This window comes from Nycticebus coucang, chromosome 21 (assembly GCF_027406575.1).
Source record: "Nycticebus coucang isolate mNycCou1 chromosome 21, mNycCou1.pri, whole genome shotgun sequence".
In the NCBI taxonomy this organism is placed as follows: domain Eukaryota; kingdom Metazoa; phylum Chordata; class Mammalia; order Primates; family Lorisidae; genus Nycticebus; species Nycticebus coucang.
This window is the reverse complement of record NC_069800.1, coordinates 52,219,724-52,237,684: the sequence shown is the minus strand read 5'-3', so window position 1 is coordinate 52,237,684 and position 17,961 is coordinate 52,219,724. Positions and strand designations below refer to the sequence as shown.

Below are 17,961 nucleotides of genomic sequence, written 5' to 3'. Positions count from 1 at the left end.
GTGAAGTCAGAAGTCTGCTCTGCCATTCCTCTTCCTTCCCAATCAAGCAAAACACACTTCCCCTGCTTATTTGATTTTATTTAAAAAATGAAACAAAACTTTAATATAAATAAAAATAGTAATAACAGACTTTTCATAAACAGCAGCAACAGCCAAAGATCACCCTCCTCCTTCCCTCTGTCCCTGAAAATAGGCCCTTTTACCAGACCCATTGTGTATCACCCTATCTTGGGGTAGGGGTTCATCTTCGTTAGGTGAATAAGATCTGATCTCAGGGGTTGGTGGAGACAGATGGGTGACCTTTCAGCATGGAGATAACTTTGGCCTTGAACATTGAATGAGGGTCCCAAGGAATCCAAAGGTAGGATTGAAAGGACTGACACAGAGTGGGGGTCTTTCCCCCCCTATTGTAAGTCTTCCCAGCCCTACCTAGGAAGGGAATAGCTAAAATGCAGACCCCTAGCCTGTCCTGCCCACTTTCAACACTCAAACTTTTAAGAGGGATTTTTGGTCCCATGTATTAGTGCATCGTGAATCATGGCTGCAGCAGGAGGAAGTCCTTCCCCTTCCTCTTGTTTTCCCCAGAGGAAAGGAAGGCAGCCCACGTCCTTGAAATCTCCTGGCTGCTGACTGGACTCAGGTGGCTGACAGGGGTCAGCCCAGATGTCCACAATCTTGCGCAGGGTGGAACAGCGTTCCTCCAGCTCTGGCCCCTCAGTCTGCATTAGCAGGTTTGCCAGCTCCCTGCTTAGGTCCTGAATCATGTTGTGTCGCCCTTGCCTCTCAGGCTGGCTTGTGTCTGGGACCACACCATGGTCCTGCAACTCTCCACTGGGCCCAAGGAGGTGCTGGTACTTCTTCTGCCACCGGTGACACACCATGGCTTCATCAACCGGCTGCTGGCTGGTGTGCAGCAGGGCCAAAATGTGCCGGCATGGCAGGTGGTACCATTGCTGAAAGTAACAGCTGCAGCTACAGCCATCTTTGCTAACCTGGTGAGAGTCCTCTAGCAGCTGCACATCCACCGAGGAGCCAGCCATTTCCACCAGGTGGGTGGAGTTCCGTACCACCTCCCACTCATGGTGGCACAGCTTATAAGCTAGTTCGGAGCCACTCTGGTGCAAGGTGTCTAGCATGCCAGCCTGGGGGGGCTGCACCTGTGGCTGCTGCTCCAGCAGCACCTGCTGTGTGTTCGGTTTTGTCTCTTCCACAGGGACTCTGGTGAGGGTCCCAGCACAGATTCTAAAAGCCTTCTTACACTTTGGTCCCATGCTTGCTGGCCGAGCTCTCTTTAACTTGGGAGGAGCCATGGGCAAGTTCTTCAAGCCTTTGGTATTAAAGAAGTCGATGTAATCTACAAAGCAGAGGATGCAGTCCAGCAGGGACTGCTGTTCCCGGAAGAGGCTTGACACCTTGCTGGTGACAATGTCTAGGCTGTCCATGTAGGTGTTACAGGCGTGCAGGCCCTTCCTGACATGCATGTACCACAGCAGTTCACAGGTGAACCAGTGGGTCTGCAGGAAGTTGAAGAGTTCCTCATCTAACAGGACCTGGGACATCTGACAGAGATTTTTCAGGCTGGCATCAGAGGTGATAAACACAGCCTCCCGCAGGGCTTCCTTCATGAGCCTTTTAAAAGATGGATTTGCAGAACTACGATGCAACTTCTTCTCCAAGAGTCGGGTGGTGTGGTAGATGGAAAGGAGGATGCGGGCAGCAGGGAAGATCTCTTGCAGGATGGCCCGGTGAGGGAATGAAGGGTCCACAAAGACCACCTTGACTTTGGGCCAATCAGAGTTGAACTCGGTGAAGATGCTCAGCATCTTGGCCACGGAGGTGGCTGTCTCTGCCTTGAGCACAGCAAAGTGTACCACTCGACCTTCTCGTTCCTTGTTCTCCACCAAGAAAGCATAGAGGATATGGCCCTGGGCATTCTCCACCCTGTGTAGCAAGAGATTCTCTGGGAAGCGGATGAACAAGTCACTCATTTTGCTGCTCTGGAAGCTGAGGCGGTCCAGGTCTTGGCTGTCACCCACACTGAAGGAAGCCATGGAACCCTCATCTACTTTAAGAAAGTTCTTCATCACTTTTGCTATCTTGGCCAGGTCAGAAGCAGTGATGCCTTCCTGCTCTGGCTTCGAGGGCACTTGTACCTTCTCTAGACAAAACAGTGTTTCAGCAGGGGACTTTCCAGTGTCAAGGTCTTTAATGATTGTGGGTTGGACAGGCTGAAGTTTCTGTAGGCACATTTCCTTTTGACATTTGCCAGCAGCGTCTCCTCCAGCACCAGCAGTTTTGGAGTTACCATGCATGTGCTGGGTGTTCAGTTCACTGATGAATAGTCTATCCAATCTCTCGTTGTACTGCAGGAGCACATATGCTGGGCATACGTCCGCCTCCCGTGTTCTCTTCCTGTTTGACTGGGTCCGAATACAGACAAACTTCACCTGCACATATCTAGGGAAGGTAGAAATGACAATATAAGAAAGGTGCTGACCACTTCCCCCATAAAGATAAAATCCTGTAGGGATTTATATTGACTAATGTTTCCTGGAAACAACAATGTAGTATAGAATTAAGGATGGAAGATTTATATCCTCTTTCTGATCCCAGAGTATCCTGCTCTTTCATTAAGAATTGCTCCTCTTGGGCAGCGCCTGTGGCTCAGTGGGTAAGGCGCCAGCCCCATATACCGAGGGTGGCGGGTTCAAACCCAGCCCTGGCCAAACTGCAACCAAAAAATAGCCGGGTGTTGTGGCGGGAGCCTGTAGTCCCAGCTACTCAGGAGGCTGAGGCAAGAGAATCGCTTAAGCCCAGGAGTTGGAGGTTGCTGTGAGCTGTGTGAGGCCACGGCACTCTACCGAGGGCCATAAAGTGAGACTCTGTCTCTACAAAAAAAAAAAAAAAAAAAAGAATTGCTCCTCTTTCCCAGCTGCTTGGGAGGCTGAGGCAAGAGAATCGCGTAAGCCCAAGAGTTAGAGGTTGCTGTGAGCCGTGTGACCTCATGGCACTCTACTGAGGGCGGTACAGTGAGACTCTGTCTCTACAAAAAAAAAAAAAAAAAAGAATTGCTCCTCCACAGCAATTCTTAGCCTCAACTCCTTTAATTCTCTCTGTTGCCATCTGTAGCTGCCAACAATTCAGAGACAGGATACAAGAGAAATTAGACAAGAGGTAGCAGCAGAGTCAGAGCTGGTTACCCTCTGTTTAAAATGTCCCTCTCTCACACCTGTAATCCTAGCACTCTGGGAGGCCAGGGAAGATGGCCTGCCTGAGCTCAGGAGTTTGAGAACAGCTTGAGCAAGAACAAGACCCCGTTCTCTACTAAAAATAGAAACATTAGCCGGGCATTGTGGCAGGTGCCTGTACTCCCAGCTACTTGGGAGGCTGAGGCAAGAGGATCACATGAGCCCAAGAGTTTGAGGTTGCTGTGAGCTGGAGGGCAATACAGTAAAACTCTGTCTCAAAAAAAAAAAAAAAAAAAAAGTCTGGGTCACTTCTGTCCTTTGGAAGCTACTCCCTTCTCTTCCTCCTCCAGAGGTGGAAAGCAAGTTTAAAATCAAGGATTGAGTGTACTGGGCTGGATCAGTGGTTCTCAGCTGAGCTCTCAGGGTCCTTTAGGATTAGAGAGCATTTAGGGAGAATTCAGTTTATCTTTCTTTTTGTTTTTTATTTTATATTTTGAGACGAATCTCATTCCATTGTCTTGGGTAGAGTGCCATGGTGTCATAACTCACAGCAAACTCAAAGTCTTGGGCTCAAGTGATCCTCCTGCCTCAGCCTCCCAAATAGCTGGGACTACAGGTACAAACCACCATACAGTTTGTTCTTCTACTTTTAGTAGAGATTGGGGTCTCACTCTTGCCCAGGCTGGTCTGGAACTCCTGAGCTCAAGCAATCCACTCACCCCAGCCCCCAGAGTGCCAGGATTACAGGCGTGAGCCACTGCACCTGGCGCTAAAAATGTTTGATAAACATGGGCTAGATAATATTTAGGGTCCTTACTAGTCTCTAAGCTGAAAATATTCAAACAAGAAGAATAATTAAATTGAATATTTCTTCATTTTCTTTTCCCGCCCCCATTCAACCCATGCTTCAAGCCCCAAACCAGGTCCCACCTTCTCTGGAAATCCTTTGTGGATACTTAATACGCTACAGTGATTATTCTTGTTTTTTGAGACAGTCTCACTATGTTGCCCTTGGTAGAGTGCTGTGGTATCACAGCTCACAGCAAATTCAAACTCCTGGGTTTAAGCAATTCTCTTGCCTCAGCCTCCCAAGTAGCTGGGACTACAGGTGCCTGCCATAATGCCTGGCTATTTTTTGTTGTAGTTATCATTGTTTAGCTAACCTGAGTTGGGTTCAAACCCGCCACCCTGGGTGTATGTGGTGCCACAACCACTGTGCTATGGGTGCTGAGCCGACAGTGATTATTCTTGTTTCTGAATTCATAGCACTAACCTAAAAGGCTTACCAGATTCACCAAATGGCAGTATACTTAGTGATTAAAAATGAGGGACACTACTGGCTGACTGCCTGGATTTGAATCCTAGCTCTGCCACTCAGAAGCTGTTCAACCTTGGGCAAGTCATTTCACACTGTGTTGTGTGCAGTTTTCTCGTTAGAAAATGAGGCAAGCTCATTAGAGTTCTTAATGATGATTAAATGAGCCACTGGCAAAATATTTAGCCCAGAGCCTGGTTCTGCCTTTTATTTATGCTAAATAAAAGTTAGCTACTATTGTCAGTACAGCTCCTATGCCTTGTGACATTCTGCTGGATATTTATGCAGTGCCCTTCCCATCAGTCAGATGGGGGATGACAATCAAATGTCAGGACTAAGTTACTCCAAGTACCTAACACAATGCTATTCCTTCAGTGATGCTCATCAATGATATACTGGACAAATGAGTCATGAATCACGGATGAGTGGGTCAGGTCACTCCCCTGCCTCCTCAGGGAGTGTCCCACCCCAAAGACCAGTGGAGAGGAAAAAAATCTCAGCCCCTGTCTTGACTCGGCATATCATGGAAGCTCTACCCACACATTTCCAAACACTCTAATCCAGCTGGTCCTGTTTGGTTACCCAGTGGGGCAAGCTTAGGAAAACAGGATATGACAGACCCATAATAACAGGGTGGAGGGGCCTGGGGCTGAGAATGTCTGTACCTGTTGTGTGCACAGTGCAGGGACAGTTGCCATCTGTCCAGTAGCATGAAAAGGCTAGTGAGGTGTGATCACTGTGTGTCCTCTGCCTTCTCTATCCAGTCTTGATTTTCACCCTTCACCATCTTTTCTTCATCTCAAAGCTAACTCATCTTTCAGGACTACATGCAGCCATTCTCTTTTCTAGAAAGCTTTCCTTAAGCCTGTAGATAGGATCCGACCTTTCTGCTGGCTCAACATCTTAACCTACCTAACTAGCACCTGAAAGTATATTGACTTAATATGTACTTAGTGAATGTTTGTTGAGCTATTCCAAAAAAAGATGTTGGTCACTGCCAACCATTTAGCTCTACTAATGTCTGCATTTCTTAGGGTAGGAACCTGGGCATTCTTTTGAATTCCTCCTTGCCTACATCTAATATGTTAAGTCTTTTAATTCTTCTCTACCACTGCTACATGTATTGAGGATTTGTGATATACCAGGCTATATTAAGCCCCTGATATCCAGGAGCTTATCATTTTACTCTAGGAAAAAGAGTTCTATTATCATCTATATTTTGCATTTAACAGGCTTAAAGAAGTTCTCAAGGATTCATTCAGGTTGCCACCTCCACCCCCCCCAACCCCCCCATAGCTACAGTGCTTCAGGGCTAGTCTACGGCAAGTGACGTAGCCTCATTAGAAATAGGCATGGGTATTGGCCCAATTCTGGACAAAGAAACATGATAGGAAATCTGTAGGAAATCAAGGAAGGCTTTTTCTTATGGATATAACTCCTGCATTTATTTGATGGGGGGAAGCCATCCTCAGGACAAAGCTGAAACATAAGGATGGCAGAATGAAAAGCTGTGAAGGGCCCCAGCACTGAAACAATCACCTATGGAGGCCCATCTCTGGGCTTCTAAATATTGGCAACTAATAAGCCCTTTTGAGTCAGGGTCTTCAGTTAATTACAGCTGAAAATATTCCCAGCAACACTTTATAGTAAATAGTGGAAAACAACATTTGGGTGGAAGTTTACCTTTAAAAATGGGACAAAAGGGTGGGTGGGGCACTGACCACATACACCCAGGCTGGTGGGTCTGAACCCGGCACAGGCTAGCTAAACAACAATGACAACTTCAACAAAAAAATAGCCGGGTGTTGTGGTGGGCACCTGTAGTCCCAGCTACTTGGGAGGCTGAGGCAAGAGAATCGCTTAAGCCCAAGAGTTTGAGGTTGCTGTGAGCTGTGACGCCACAGCACTCTACTGAGAGTGACATAGTGAGACTCTGTCTCAAAAAATAAGGGACAAAATTATGAAGTTATTATTATATTTGGTAAAAGGAGGTTATATGACAATTCTTTTCTTTTTTCTATATGCCAATTCTTAGCACAATGAAAGAACCACTTAGAGCATCAACTGTTTTTTTTCCTAGTATAGGTATAATTTTCCCAAACACTTTTAATACTTCATTTCCTGTTTCACTTTTGCAATACACAAAGGTCAGTTTTGCGGCCAGAGATAGCTCACACCTGTAATCCTAGCACTTTGGGAAGCCAAGGCGGGTGGATTGCTTGAGCTCACTTGAGTTTGAGACCAGCCTTAGCAAAAGCAAGACCCTTTCTTTACTAAAAATAGAAAAAAACTGAGGCAAGAGGATCACTTGTGTCCAAGAGTTGGAGGTTGCTGTGAGCTATGACGCCAAAGCACTCTACTCAGGGCAACAGCTTGAGACTCTGTCTCCAAAAAAAAATAAAAAGGTCCATGTTGCTAAAATATTCCTGAGATTCATCGAATTTCTTAAGGGCTTAATTTAATTATTTGCTATGCAAATACTCTGCTTTTCAAATTTCTATGGTCTCATCATCCTTGTTGATTTCCCTTCTTTATTTAACTGGTATAAGGCTGGAAGCTCTCTATTGACTTTCAAGGACTTCAGCCAGTCCTAGAACTCTTAGGAAATGTGCGATTTCACTTTGCACTTGGTTTTATTTGCATTGTATTACCTTGATGTTTGCCATAGCTATTCTTCAGCCAGAAACTGACTATATATGTGTGTGTGTGTGTGTGTATTTTTTGAGACAGAGTTTTGATTTGTCGACCTCGGCAGAGTGCTGTGGCATCATAGCACACAGCAACCTCAAACTGCTGGGCTCCAGTGATTCTCTTGCCTCAGCCTGCCATGTAGCTGGGGCTACAGGTGCCTACAAGGCCTGGCTATTTTTAGAGATAGCGTCCCACTCTGGCTCCGGCTGGTCTCAAAGTCCTGAGCTCAGACAATCCACCTGCCTTGGCCTCCCAGCATGCTAGGATTATAGACGTGAGCCCCCATGCCCAGCATACCAAACATACTGATGGGATTGGCAGGGATAAGCAGGAAAGAATGGTTCGATAGTGACTAGTTTAATAAGTACTTTTATTAGAAAGATTTCTGTGTCATGATTTTTGCTTTCCTACATGGCTTTGTTTAATGAAAACTGTAATCAGGATCTAGCCAAAAGTTGTGGTAAGGATTAAATCAGACAATGCCTGTGTAGTTCCTAGCAGAGTATCTGGAATGAGTTCCAAACAAATGTTTGGATTTTTCTTTTCTTTTCTTTTTTTTAGCCAAAACTAAGAAAAGCTACAAACAAGTGTTAAAAAAATGGTAGTTGGGCGGCGCCTGTGGCTCAGTGAGTAGGGCGCCGGCCCCATATGCCGAGGGTGGCGGGTTCAAACCCAGCCCCCGCCAAACTGCAACAAAAAAATAGCCGGGCGTTGTGGCGGGTGCCTGTAGTCCCAGCTGCTTGGGAGGCTGAGGCAAGAGAATCGCTTAAGCCCAAGAGTTAGAGGTTGCTGTGAGCCGTGTGACGCCACGGCACTCTACCCGAGGGCGGTACAGTGAGACTCTGTCTCTACAAAAAAAAAAAAAAAAAAATGGTAGTTGAATAGCAATGGAGAGAGACATCAAAATACTTCACAGACTGTTTCAAGAACATCAATTCCCCAAAAACCATAACCAAAAGAAAAACACAACAATCATAAAAATATGAGAGGGGAACCTGGAATAAGATCATGGATGCTTCCCAGTTGATAAGGATATCAAATAAAAAATAAGGACAGCACCTGTGGCTCAGTGAGCATGGTGCCAGCCCCATATACTGATGGTGGTGTGTTCAAACCCAGCCCCAGCCAAACTGCAACAAAAAAATAGCCGGGCGTCATGGCAGGTGCCTATAGTCCCAGCTACTTGGGAGGCTGAGGCAAGAGAATCGCCTAAACTCAGGACTTGGAGGTTGCTGTGAGCTGTGATGTCATAGCACTCTACTGAGGGTGATAAAGTGAGACTCTGTCTCTAAAAATAAATAAATAAACAAATAAAAAAAAGTAGAGGCCACAGTTTAGATACACCCAAGGCACATAGCCAAAATTTAAGGTATCTTGATTTCTCTGAATGCTAGCTCTAATCATAAATGAAACACAAAGGCTTTGCGCCCTTGTCAGCATAATTTAGTGAAATTAAATGAATCAGCTATGGACAAAACAGTTTCAATAGCTCTACTTGCTATAAACAGAATGTTAATGTATAACAGGAAATCACAAAGGTCAAAATTTAGGCTTTGGGCGGCACCTGTGGCTCAGTGGCTAGGGCGCTGGCCCCATATACTGAGGGTGGCAGGTTCAAACCCAGCTCCAGCCAAACTGCAACAAAAAAATAGCTGGGCATTGTGGCGGGTGCCTGTAGTCCCAGCTATTCGGGAGGCTGAGGCAAGAGAATCGCCTAAGCCCAGGAGTTGGAGATTACTGTGAGCTGTGTGACGTCACAGCACTCTACCGAGGGTGATAAAGTGAGACTCTGTCTCTACCAAAAAAAAAAAAAAAAGAGCAAATGGTTTCCTTCAAATTATTTTACTTGCTTTACTCTAGCAAGGAACTTTATGTCTAAATATTATGTCTAATATTAATAATAAGAGCTTACTATTGAAATCATAGTCTCTCTTACCCCAGAGCGCTTAGTGGAGTAAGAGCTGAAATCAACTCTTATTTAAATCATCTCACCTGACTACCATATAGTATGCATATTTGGCTGCGGAAACAGCTAGAAAATTACCTCTTAAAAGCATTTCTCAAGAGTGGCACACATACCAAAGCATATGTGTGCCAGGTATCACTCAAAAAGCCCAACACAATGTGCAATAAATGACGCAAGAATATCCTTCACAATATCTCAACCAGGAGTCAGCTTGTCTCTGCAAAAGGTCTGTACTGCTCATGAATTTACACCTCCTAAACTAGTGTAAGTCTATTATCGTCCTCAAGGGCAGAGCCCGCAACTTATTGATCTTTGTACCTCAGCTCAATGCTTGGTCCAAGGTAAACAGCCTTTTACTAGAAGTTTATTGAAGGAATAAATTAACAAGTGACATTAAAAGCTATCAAAGCCCAGTCGTTAAGGACAGCAGTTAAGAGGTCTAGCAATGGGTGGCGCCTGTAGCTCAAAGGAGTAAGGTGCCAACCCCATATGCTGGAGGTGGCAGGTTGAAACCCAGCCACAGCCAAAAACTGCAAAAAAAAAAAAAAGAATAGGCTGGGTCTATTCTTCAGTTTTTAACACCTATGTGCTGTTATAGTTTCTTGAAATCTCACCCTACTCCCTATTCTGACTTAACCCCTTCCTTTCTACCTCTTCCTGTTTTTTTCTGGCTTTCATTGTACCAAATCCAGACTTTCCTGACTCACACTCAGGTGGTTTTAAGGTGAGGTTCTCTCTTTTTTTTTTTTTTTGTAGAGACAGAGTCTCACTTTATGGCCCTCAATAGAGTGCCGTGGCTTCACACAGCTCACAGCAACCTCCAACTCCTGGGCTTAAGTGATTCTCTTGCCTCAGCCTCCCGAGTAGCTGGGACTACAGGCGCCCGCCACAACGCCCGGCTATTTTTTTTTTGGTTGCAGTTTGGCCGGGGCTGGGTTTGAACCCGCCACCCTCGGCATATGGGGCCGGTGCCTTACCGACTGAGCCACAGGCGCTGCCCTTGTTTTGTTTTTTTTGAGACAGAGTCTCAATTGATCACCCTGGGTAGTGTTGAGGCATCTTAGCTCACTGCAACCTGAAACTTGGGCTCAAGCAATCCTTTTGCCTCAGCCTCCCAAGTAGCTGGGACTGCAGGTGCCTGCCACAACACTCAGCTATCTTTAGAAACGAGGGTCTTGCTCTTGCTCAGGCTGGTCTCCAACTTGTGAGCTCAAACAATCCACTAGCCTTGGCCTCCCAAGTGCTGGGATTATAGGCATGAGCCGCTGAGCCCGGCCTGAGGGTCCTTTTTATCACAGATTCTCTTATTATTTCCCTCAGCCTTAGTCCCTGCTCCTGCCCTCCCCTGCACTATATCTATTCTAATCTTTCTTTTTTTGTTTGTTTGTTTTTTTTTTTTTTTTGGCCAGGGCTGGGTTTGAACCCACCACCTCCGGCATATGGGACCGGCGCCCTACTCCTTGAGCCACAGGCACCGCCTATTCTAATCTTTCCTTCTCCCTTTTTCTCAAGCATGTGCAACTCTTGAGAAGTTCAGCCTTCAAAGAATTAGATAATCAAGGCTGGGGGTGGCGGCTCATGTCTGTAATCCCAGCACTTTTGGAGGTAGAGGCTGGAGGATTTCTTGAGCCCAGGAGTTCAAGGCTGTAGTGAGCCAAGATCCAGCCACTGCACTCCAGCTTGGGCAACAAAGCAAGACCCTGTCAGGAAAAAAAAAAGAAACCCAATCAAACAAAGAATGAGGTAATTAAACTCTGAGTCTCAAGGTAAAGCACGGAAATAGAGACTATTAGTCTCTTAATGTTTGACTTCTCCTGGCTCTATTTCTCCATCTGCACAATAATAACAATGATGATGTTCAATTTATAGAAAACATTCTATGAATTAGGCACTATTGTAAACACTTTACATGTACTCATTCATTTAATGGGAATAACAACACTTGCCTCTGATGTCTCAGAGGATCAGGTAGGTGTGCTTTATACGCTGTCATGGCAAAATGTCAGGGATGGCAGCCTTTTTTCTGATCAAGAGGCTGCACTGGTATCAAGTGTTAATCAGCACCCACACCTGACTCCTGCCAACCAGATTAAGTTTCTCCATCATTCTACTACTCAGCACCTTGGACTTTTCCTTTGAAGACCTTACTACCATTTAAGGAAATAATTATTTCTGTGATGATAGTTTAACATAATGTCTTTCTGATTAGAGAGGCAGTTCCATGAGGGCAGAGTCAAAATTTATCTTTTTTTTGAGAGAGAGTCTCACTTTGTCACCCTTGGTAGAGTGCTATGGTGTCATGGCTCACAGCAACCTCAGACTCTTGGGCTCAAGCGGTTCTCTTGCCTCGGTCTCCCGAGTAGCTGGGATTATAGCCACCCATCACAAAGCCCGGCTATTTTTTTTTAGAGACAGAGTCTTACTTTGTCAACCTTGGTAGAGTGCCGTAGCATCAGAGCTCACAGCAACTCTAACTCTTGGGCTTAAGCAATTCTCTTGCCTCAGCCTCCTGAGTAGCTGGGACTACAGCTTTATACAGGTGCCTGCCACAATGCCCGGCTATTTTTTTGTTGCAGTTTGGCCGGGGCCAGGTTCGAACCTGCCACCCTTGGTATATGGGGCCGGCGCCCTACTCGCTGATCTATAGGTGCCACCCTGCCTGGCTATTTTTTTTTTTTTTTTTGCAGTTTCTGGCCGGGGCTGGGTTTGAACCCACCACCTCTGGCATATGGGGCTGGCACCCTACCCCCTTGAGCCACAGGTGCTAACCCCGGCTATTTCTTTTTTAGAGACAGGGTCTTGCTGGTCTGGAGCCCACGAGCTCAGGCAATCTACCCGCCTTGGCCTCTCAGAGTGCTAGGACCAATTTATCTTTTCTTTTTTTTTTCTGAGACAGAGCCTCAAGCTGTCGACCTGGGTAGAGTGCCGTAGCATCACAGCTCACAGCAACCTCCAACTCCTGGGCTCATGCAAGTCTCCAGCCTTTGCCTCCCAAGCTGCTGGGACTACAGGCGCACACCACAATGCCCGGCTATTTTTTGGTTGCAGCCGTCATTGTTGTTTGGCGGGCCCGGGCTGGATTCAAACCTGCCAGTTCAGGTGTATGTGGCTGGCGCCTTAGCTGCTTGAGCCACAGGCGCCGAGCTTTTTTTTTTTTTTTGAGACAGAGTCACTGTGTTGCCCTCCATAGAGTGCCATGTAGTCACAGCTCACAGCAACCTCAAACTCTTGGGTTTAAGCGATTCTCTTGCCTCAGCCTCCTGAGTAGCTGGGACTACAGGCGCCCGCCACAATGCCTGGCTATTTTTTTGTTATAGTTGTCATTGTTGTTTGGCAGGCCCAGGCTGGGTTCTAATCCACCAGCTCTCGTGTATGTGGCTGGTACCCTAGCTGCTGAGCTACAGGCACGGAGCTGAATTTATCTTTTTCAACGTATCTTCAGACACACGTATGGAGTGAGTGTTAAGTAAACAACTGTAAAAATCAATGAAATCAAATCAAACTGTCCATACAATGGAATAATCACCCAATATATACTGATAAGTGAGAAAAGCCAGGTACAGGAGGATATGAATGAATAGCATGCTGCTATTAGTGTTAAAAAAGCAAACAAACATATACACATACAAGATACGTTTGTTCAGGCCCACTTTCTCTCAGGAAGGTAAACCTGGTTCCTTCTACAAACACAGTGGAAGTGACCTTTTGAGGCCTTTCTGTACTGTTTGAAAACAATTTTTTAACTCCTCAAAAACAAGGCCAGGCATGGTAGCTCATCCTGTAATCCTATACTCTGGGATGCTGAGGCAGGAAGATTGCTGGAGCTCAGGAGTTTGAGACCAGCCTGAGTAAGAGTAAGACCTCATCGGGTGGCACCTGTGGCTCAGTGGGTAGGGCGCCGGCCCCATATACTGAGGGTAGTAGGTTCAAACCCCGGCCAAATTGCAACAAAAAAAAGCCGGGCATTGTGGCGGGCGCCTATAGTCCCAGCTACTCGGGAGGCTGAGGCAAGGGAATTGCCTAAGCCCAGGAGTTGGAGGTTGCTGTGAGCTGCTGTGACACCACAGCACTCTACCAAGGGTGACAGAGTGGAACTCTGTCTCAAAAAAAATAAAATATATAAAATAAATAAATAAAAAAGAGTGAGATCTAGAAAAATTGACTCGCTCCAGTAGCACAGTGGTTATGGCGCCAGCCACATACACCAATGGTGACGGATTCGAACCCAGCCCAGGCCAACTAAACAACTGCAACAAAAAAATAGCCAGGTACTGTGGCAGGTACCCATAGTCCCAGCTACTTGGGAGGCTGAGCGAAGAGGATCACTTAACCCCAAGAGTTGAAGGTTGCTGTGAGATGTGACACCACAGCACTCTACCAAGGGCAACATAGTGAGACTCTGTCTCAAAAAAAAAAAAAAAAAAAAAAAAAATTAGCCAGGGGCGATGGAGCATGGCTGTAGTCCCAGCTACACAGGCGGCTAAGGCAGGAGGATCGCTGGACCCCAGGAGTTGCAGATTGCAGTGAGTTATGATCTGCACTCTCTATCCCAGCCAACACAGTGACACCCTGCATCAAAAACAGCAAAAACCAAATGCATTTTTAAAAATAAAAATAAAAATAAATGGGCCGGCGCCTGTGGCTCAGTGGGTAGGGTGCTGGCCCCATATACTGAGGGTGGCAGATTCAAACCTGGCCCCGGCTGAATTGCAACAAAAAAATAGCCAGGCATTGTGGCAGGCGCCTGTAGTCCTAGCTACTCGGGAGGCTGAGGCAAGAGAATCCCCTAAGCCCAGGAGTTGGAGGTTGCTGTGAACTGTGTGACACCATGGCATGCTACAGAAACGGATACAAAAAAAAGAATGAAACTAATTTGAGCCCTCCAATCTGTTTATTTTGTTTCCTCCAATTTTCCTTCCTATTGTTACAGCATAAATCCATCCTTTTAGCTAAGCAGGTCTCTTTACTGCTTTGTATGTGCAAACTTACATCACTATGATGTGCTTTCTAATAGAAGCACATCATGTTAACATCTGCACCAACTCGCATCATTTCTTCCTCCAGGATGTTAATCCTCCTGTAGTAAGCAGAATGGCCCCCCAAATATGTCTCTGTTCTACTCTTAGGACCTGTAAATATGTTGGCTTACACAGCAAAGGAAAATTAAAGTTGCTATCAGCTGACTTGAAAATAGGGAATTTATTCTAGATTATCTGGGTGGGCACAACATAATCACAAGGATCCTTAAAAGTAGAAAAGGGAGGCAGCAGACAGAAGTCAGGGACAAAGATATGACAACAGAAGCAAGGTCAGACTCAACCTGCCATTACTGGCTTTGAGGATGGGAGAAGGGAGCTGTAAATCAAGGAACAATGGCAGCCTCTGGCAAAGGGAAGGAAATGAATTCTTCCCAAGGGACTCCAGAAAGAAATACAGCCCTCCACACACCTTAATAGCACAGTGAGGTCTGTGTCTGACTTCTAACCTAGAGAACTTTAAGATAATAAATTTGTGTTATTTTAAGCCATTAAACTTGTGGTAATTTGTTAGAGCTGGAAATAGAAAACCAATATACCGCCTGATGCCTCCCGTCTTTGAGGGATGAGCTCAAGTCTCCCTTTCTCTTACTTCTGTAGCCCACAGTGATTTTTCTCTTCTGAGTTCCTGCAGCACCCATTTGCCTGGATCACATGTTTAGTAGTTGATAACTCACTCATCCAACAGTTATTTAATGCTTGAGCCAGGCACACTGGCTTGTTGCCTGTAATCCCAACTACTCAGGAGGTTAAGGTGGGAGGATCACTTAAACCCAGAAGCTTGAGACCAGCCTGGGCAACACAGCAAGATCCAATGTCTTCAAAACCAAAACAAAAGCAATTATTTAATGCCTTTTATGGGCCATGCTCTGTGCTAGACACTGGGGGTGGTATTTCAGAAAGGTGTTTAGGGGCAATTGTAATTTTTTTGTATTCTTTTCATTGCTTAGCAAGGTGCTGTCCACATAGGACAAAATCCAAATACCTCACAATAGTATCTAAAAAGCCTTCAGATAGGCCAGGTGTGGTGGCCTATGATCCTAGCACTCTGGGAGGCTGAGATGGGTAGATTGCTTGAGCTCAGGAGTTCAAGACCATCCTCAGCAAGAGTAAGACTCCATCTCTAAAAAATAGTTGGGCATTGTGGTGGACACCTGTAGTCCCAGCTACTTGGGAGGCTGAGGCAAGAGAATCACTTGAGCCCAAGAGTCTGAGGTTGCTGTGAGCTATGACACCATGGTACTTTACCAAGGTTGTTAAAGCGAGACTCTGTCTCAAAAAAAAAAGAAAAAGAAACTTTAGATAGACTGCAGGTGACTTTTATCTTCTGCCAAGCATAGCGTCCCACACTGTTTTTCTAATGTGCCACTTTCTTTCATATATCTGTGTCTTGCTCCCTTCTGCACAGTTACTGCTACTGCTTTTTTTTTTTTTGAGACAGAGTCTTGTTATGTTGCCCTCGGTAGAGTGCTAAGGCGTTACAGCTCATAGCAACCTCCAGCTCTTGGGCTTAAGTGATTCTCTTGCCTCAGCCTCCAAAGTAGCTGGGACTACAGCTGCCCACCCCAATGCCTGGCTAATTTGCACAGGTTCTTCTGGTCAAACTCCTCTATGCTTTTGAGTAATTAATCATAGATTTACCCTAGTACTCTGCATTCATTTATAGCCCAGAAAAGCCATTCATTCCAGCGTAAGCCTTTCCCTACCTCCCGGGCATTTGTCCATCTTTATCTGCAACATCATTTTTAAAGAAAGTATTTAGGGCGGCGCCTGTGGCTTAGTGGGTAGGGCAACAGCCCCATATACCAAGGGTGGTGGGTTCAAACCCGGCCCCTGCCGAACTGCAACAAAAAAATAGCTGGGCATTGTGGCGGGCGCCTGTAGTGCCAGCTACTCAGGAGGCTGAGGCAAGAGAATCACGTAAACCCAGCAGTTAGTTGGAGGTTCCTGTGAGCAGTGTGATGCCATGGAACTCTACGGAGGGCGATAAAGTGAGATTCTGTTTCTACAAAAAAAAAAAAAAAGTATCACATGCTAGTTAGCTCTCCTGAGTCTAAGTCTATCCTACCTTAAGCTCTAGGTGGTAGTTTGGATACCTATTCATCTTTATGTCATCTATACCTGGCACAGAATATAGATGGACTTCAGAGAAGGAAAAAGAATATAGCTTGGCACCCTGGTTGGGGAGCTTTGGCTAAACATCTCGATACAGGTCTCAAACTCAGATTTGCTTAAACTCTCCAAGTTGGACCACATGCTATGTGTTAAATTTTGAATTCATATCCAACTTTTTTTTTTTTTTTGTGATTTTTGGCCGGGGCTGGGTTTGAACCCGCCACCTCCGGCATATGGGACCAGCGCTGCCCCCATATCCAACTTTTAAAAATGGATAAATTCGGACAAATTCTGCATTTCTGACAGTTCTTGCCCAAAATTCTAGCAACACCTTGTCTTTCTTTTCATGTGGCAGCCATTGGCTGGAGTTGATTAGATGGCACCTGTTTCTCCATTTTTTCCCAGTTTACACTTCTCTTGTCTTAACACAAAGTCCTGGTGTCAGTTATTTCAGTTTCATCCTTCTTCTTCTAAGGGTGAAAAGTGAAATTCTTACACTGGGTTGTTTCACCTGAGCCCTGAAGGCGCTTGAGTTTTCTATCCCTCCCTGTCTTAGCCTCCAAGACGGTTTTCTCATAGGTCAAGTGGGAAAAAGAATATCTACCTATAATTCTGAAAAAAGCCCTCCAGGGTAAAAGCATGCATAAAGGAGAGAACGCCGCCTGGGACATGGAAAGTGTCTGAAAAACGGCTGTTAATATCAAGAACTCAAAAACCATTTACAAAATGAATGAATGAATGAATGAATGAATGAACGAACTAACCAACAGATAGCCATGTTACTGCTTTGTAAAGAGGAGCTGATGAAGGAGATTATCGCCAAGGCGTTTCTATCCATTTTGTGAAGGCTATACTTGTACCTGGGTTACTGCAGGGGCTCAAAAAAAAGGAGAAATGACAATTACTATAAATTCCAGTAAAGCTTGTGGAGTGAAAGTGATGGGTGGGTGGTCAAAACGCAAGGCACGCAGCAGGTGCTAAATGAGTGCCTGTTGAATGAGTGGCTACGTAGACAACAGAGCAGGGCCCAAGTTCATTCCCTCCTCCTCTAGGCCCCCCTCCCCACCCTCCAGCCCCGCTCTGCCCCGCCCTTACAGGATGTCCTCGCGGATGGCGGTGCCATGGTTGAGGTTGTGGAAGCGTACAGAGACGCAGTCCCTGAGAATGAAGGAGCACCTGTTCTCCCTTTTGTAGGCGCTGAAGCACTCCTTGAAGTCCTCATAGGTCTTGAAGCAGCTGCCCAGTTCCATGGCCGCCCCCTCAGCTCACACTAGGGGTTGGTCCCAGCCCGTTCCTAAGATCACGCTAAGGGTCAGAGGGCACCCAATGTGGGTTTACAGGCTGGCGTGGGCCCAGAACGCCTTAAGGGACCGCCCCAATTAGATGGCCCATCACGGAGCTGAGGAGAAGCTCTAAGCTTGATAGGGATTATAAGAGGCTGGGGGGCGTCTTCGCTATCTGACAGAAGGAAAAAGACACTCAGTCGTTATTAACCAGTCCTGAGGATCTGCCCCCCCCCACTGTCAGATCCAATCACACACAAGATACTCAGATTGGCACTCTTTTTCTCCAATTGCTAGAGAAAGGTAGCCACACCCACCAGAAGACTGACAGGAGTACTGACCAATCATAGCCTGCACCCGGCTTGCT

At 46.0% G+C, this 17,961-nt stretch overlaps 1 protein-coding gene across 2 annotated transcripts; it reads right to left on the bottom strand.

Annotated features, from left to right (window-relative positions):
• Positions 1 to 65: 65 nt before the first annotated feature.
• ZSWIM3 (zinc finger SWIM-type containing 3) lies at positions 66 to 17,795 on the bottom strand. 2 transcript variants are annotated; one of them, XM_053573976.1, is made up of 2 exons: positions 17,407 to 17,795; positions 66 to 2,457 (listed from the first exon to the last, which is right to left on the bottom strand). In XM_053573976.1, exons 1-2 carry the CDS (start codon positions 17,559 to 17,561, stop codon positions 495 to 497), a joined length of 2,118 nt encoding a protein of 705 aa, XP_053429951.1. In that variant the 5' UTR covers positions 17,562 to 17,795; the 3' UTR covers positions 66 to 494. The 2 variants fall into 2 exon arrangements, with proteins under 2 accessions (XP_053429951.1, XP_053429952.1); XM_053573977.1 differs by lacking the exon at positions 17,407 to 17,795 and adding an exon at positions 5,169 to 5,288.
• Between the last annotated feature and the right edge of the window lie 166 nt (positions 17,796 to 17,961).

Coding starts and splice junctions, on each gene's coding strand:
- ZSWIM3 (XM_053573976.1), bottom strand. CDS start 17,561: ATGGAACTGGGCAGCTGCTTCAAGACCTATGAGGACTTCAAGGAGTGC. Junction 2,458..17,406: donor GCCATCCGCGAGGACATCCT/GTAAGGGCGGGG, acceptor TACCTTCCCTAG/ATATGTGCAGGTGAAGTTTG.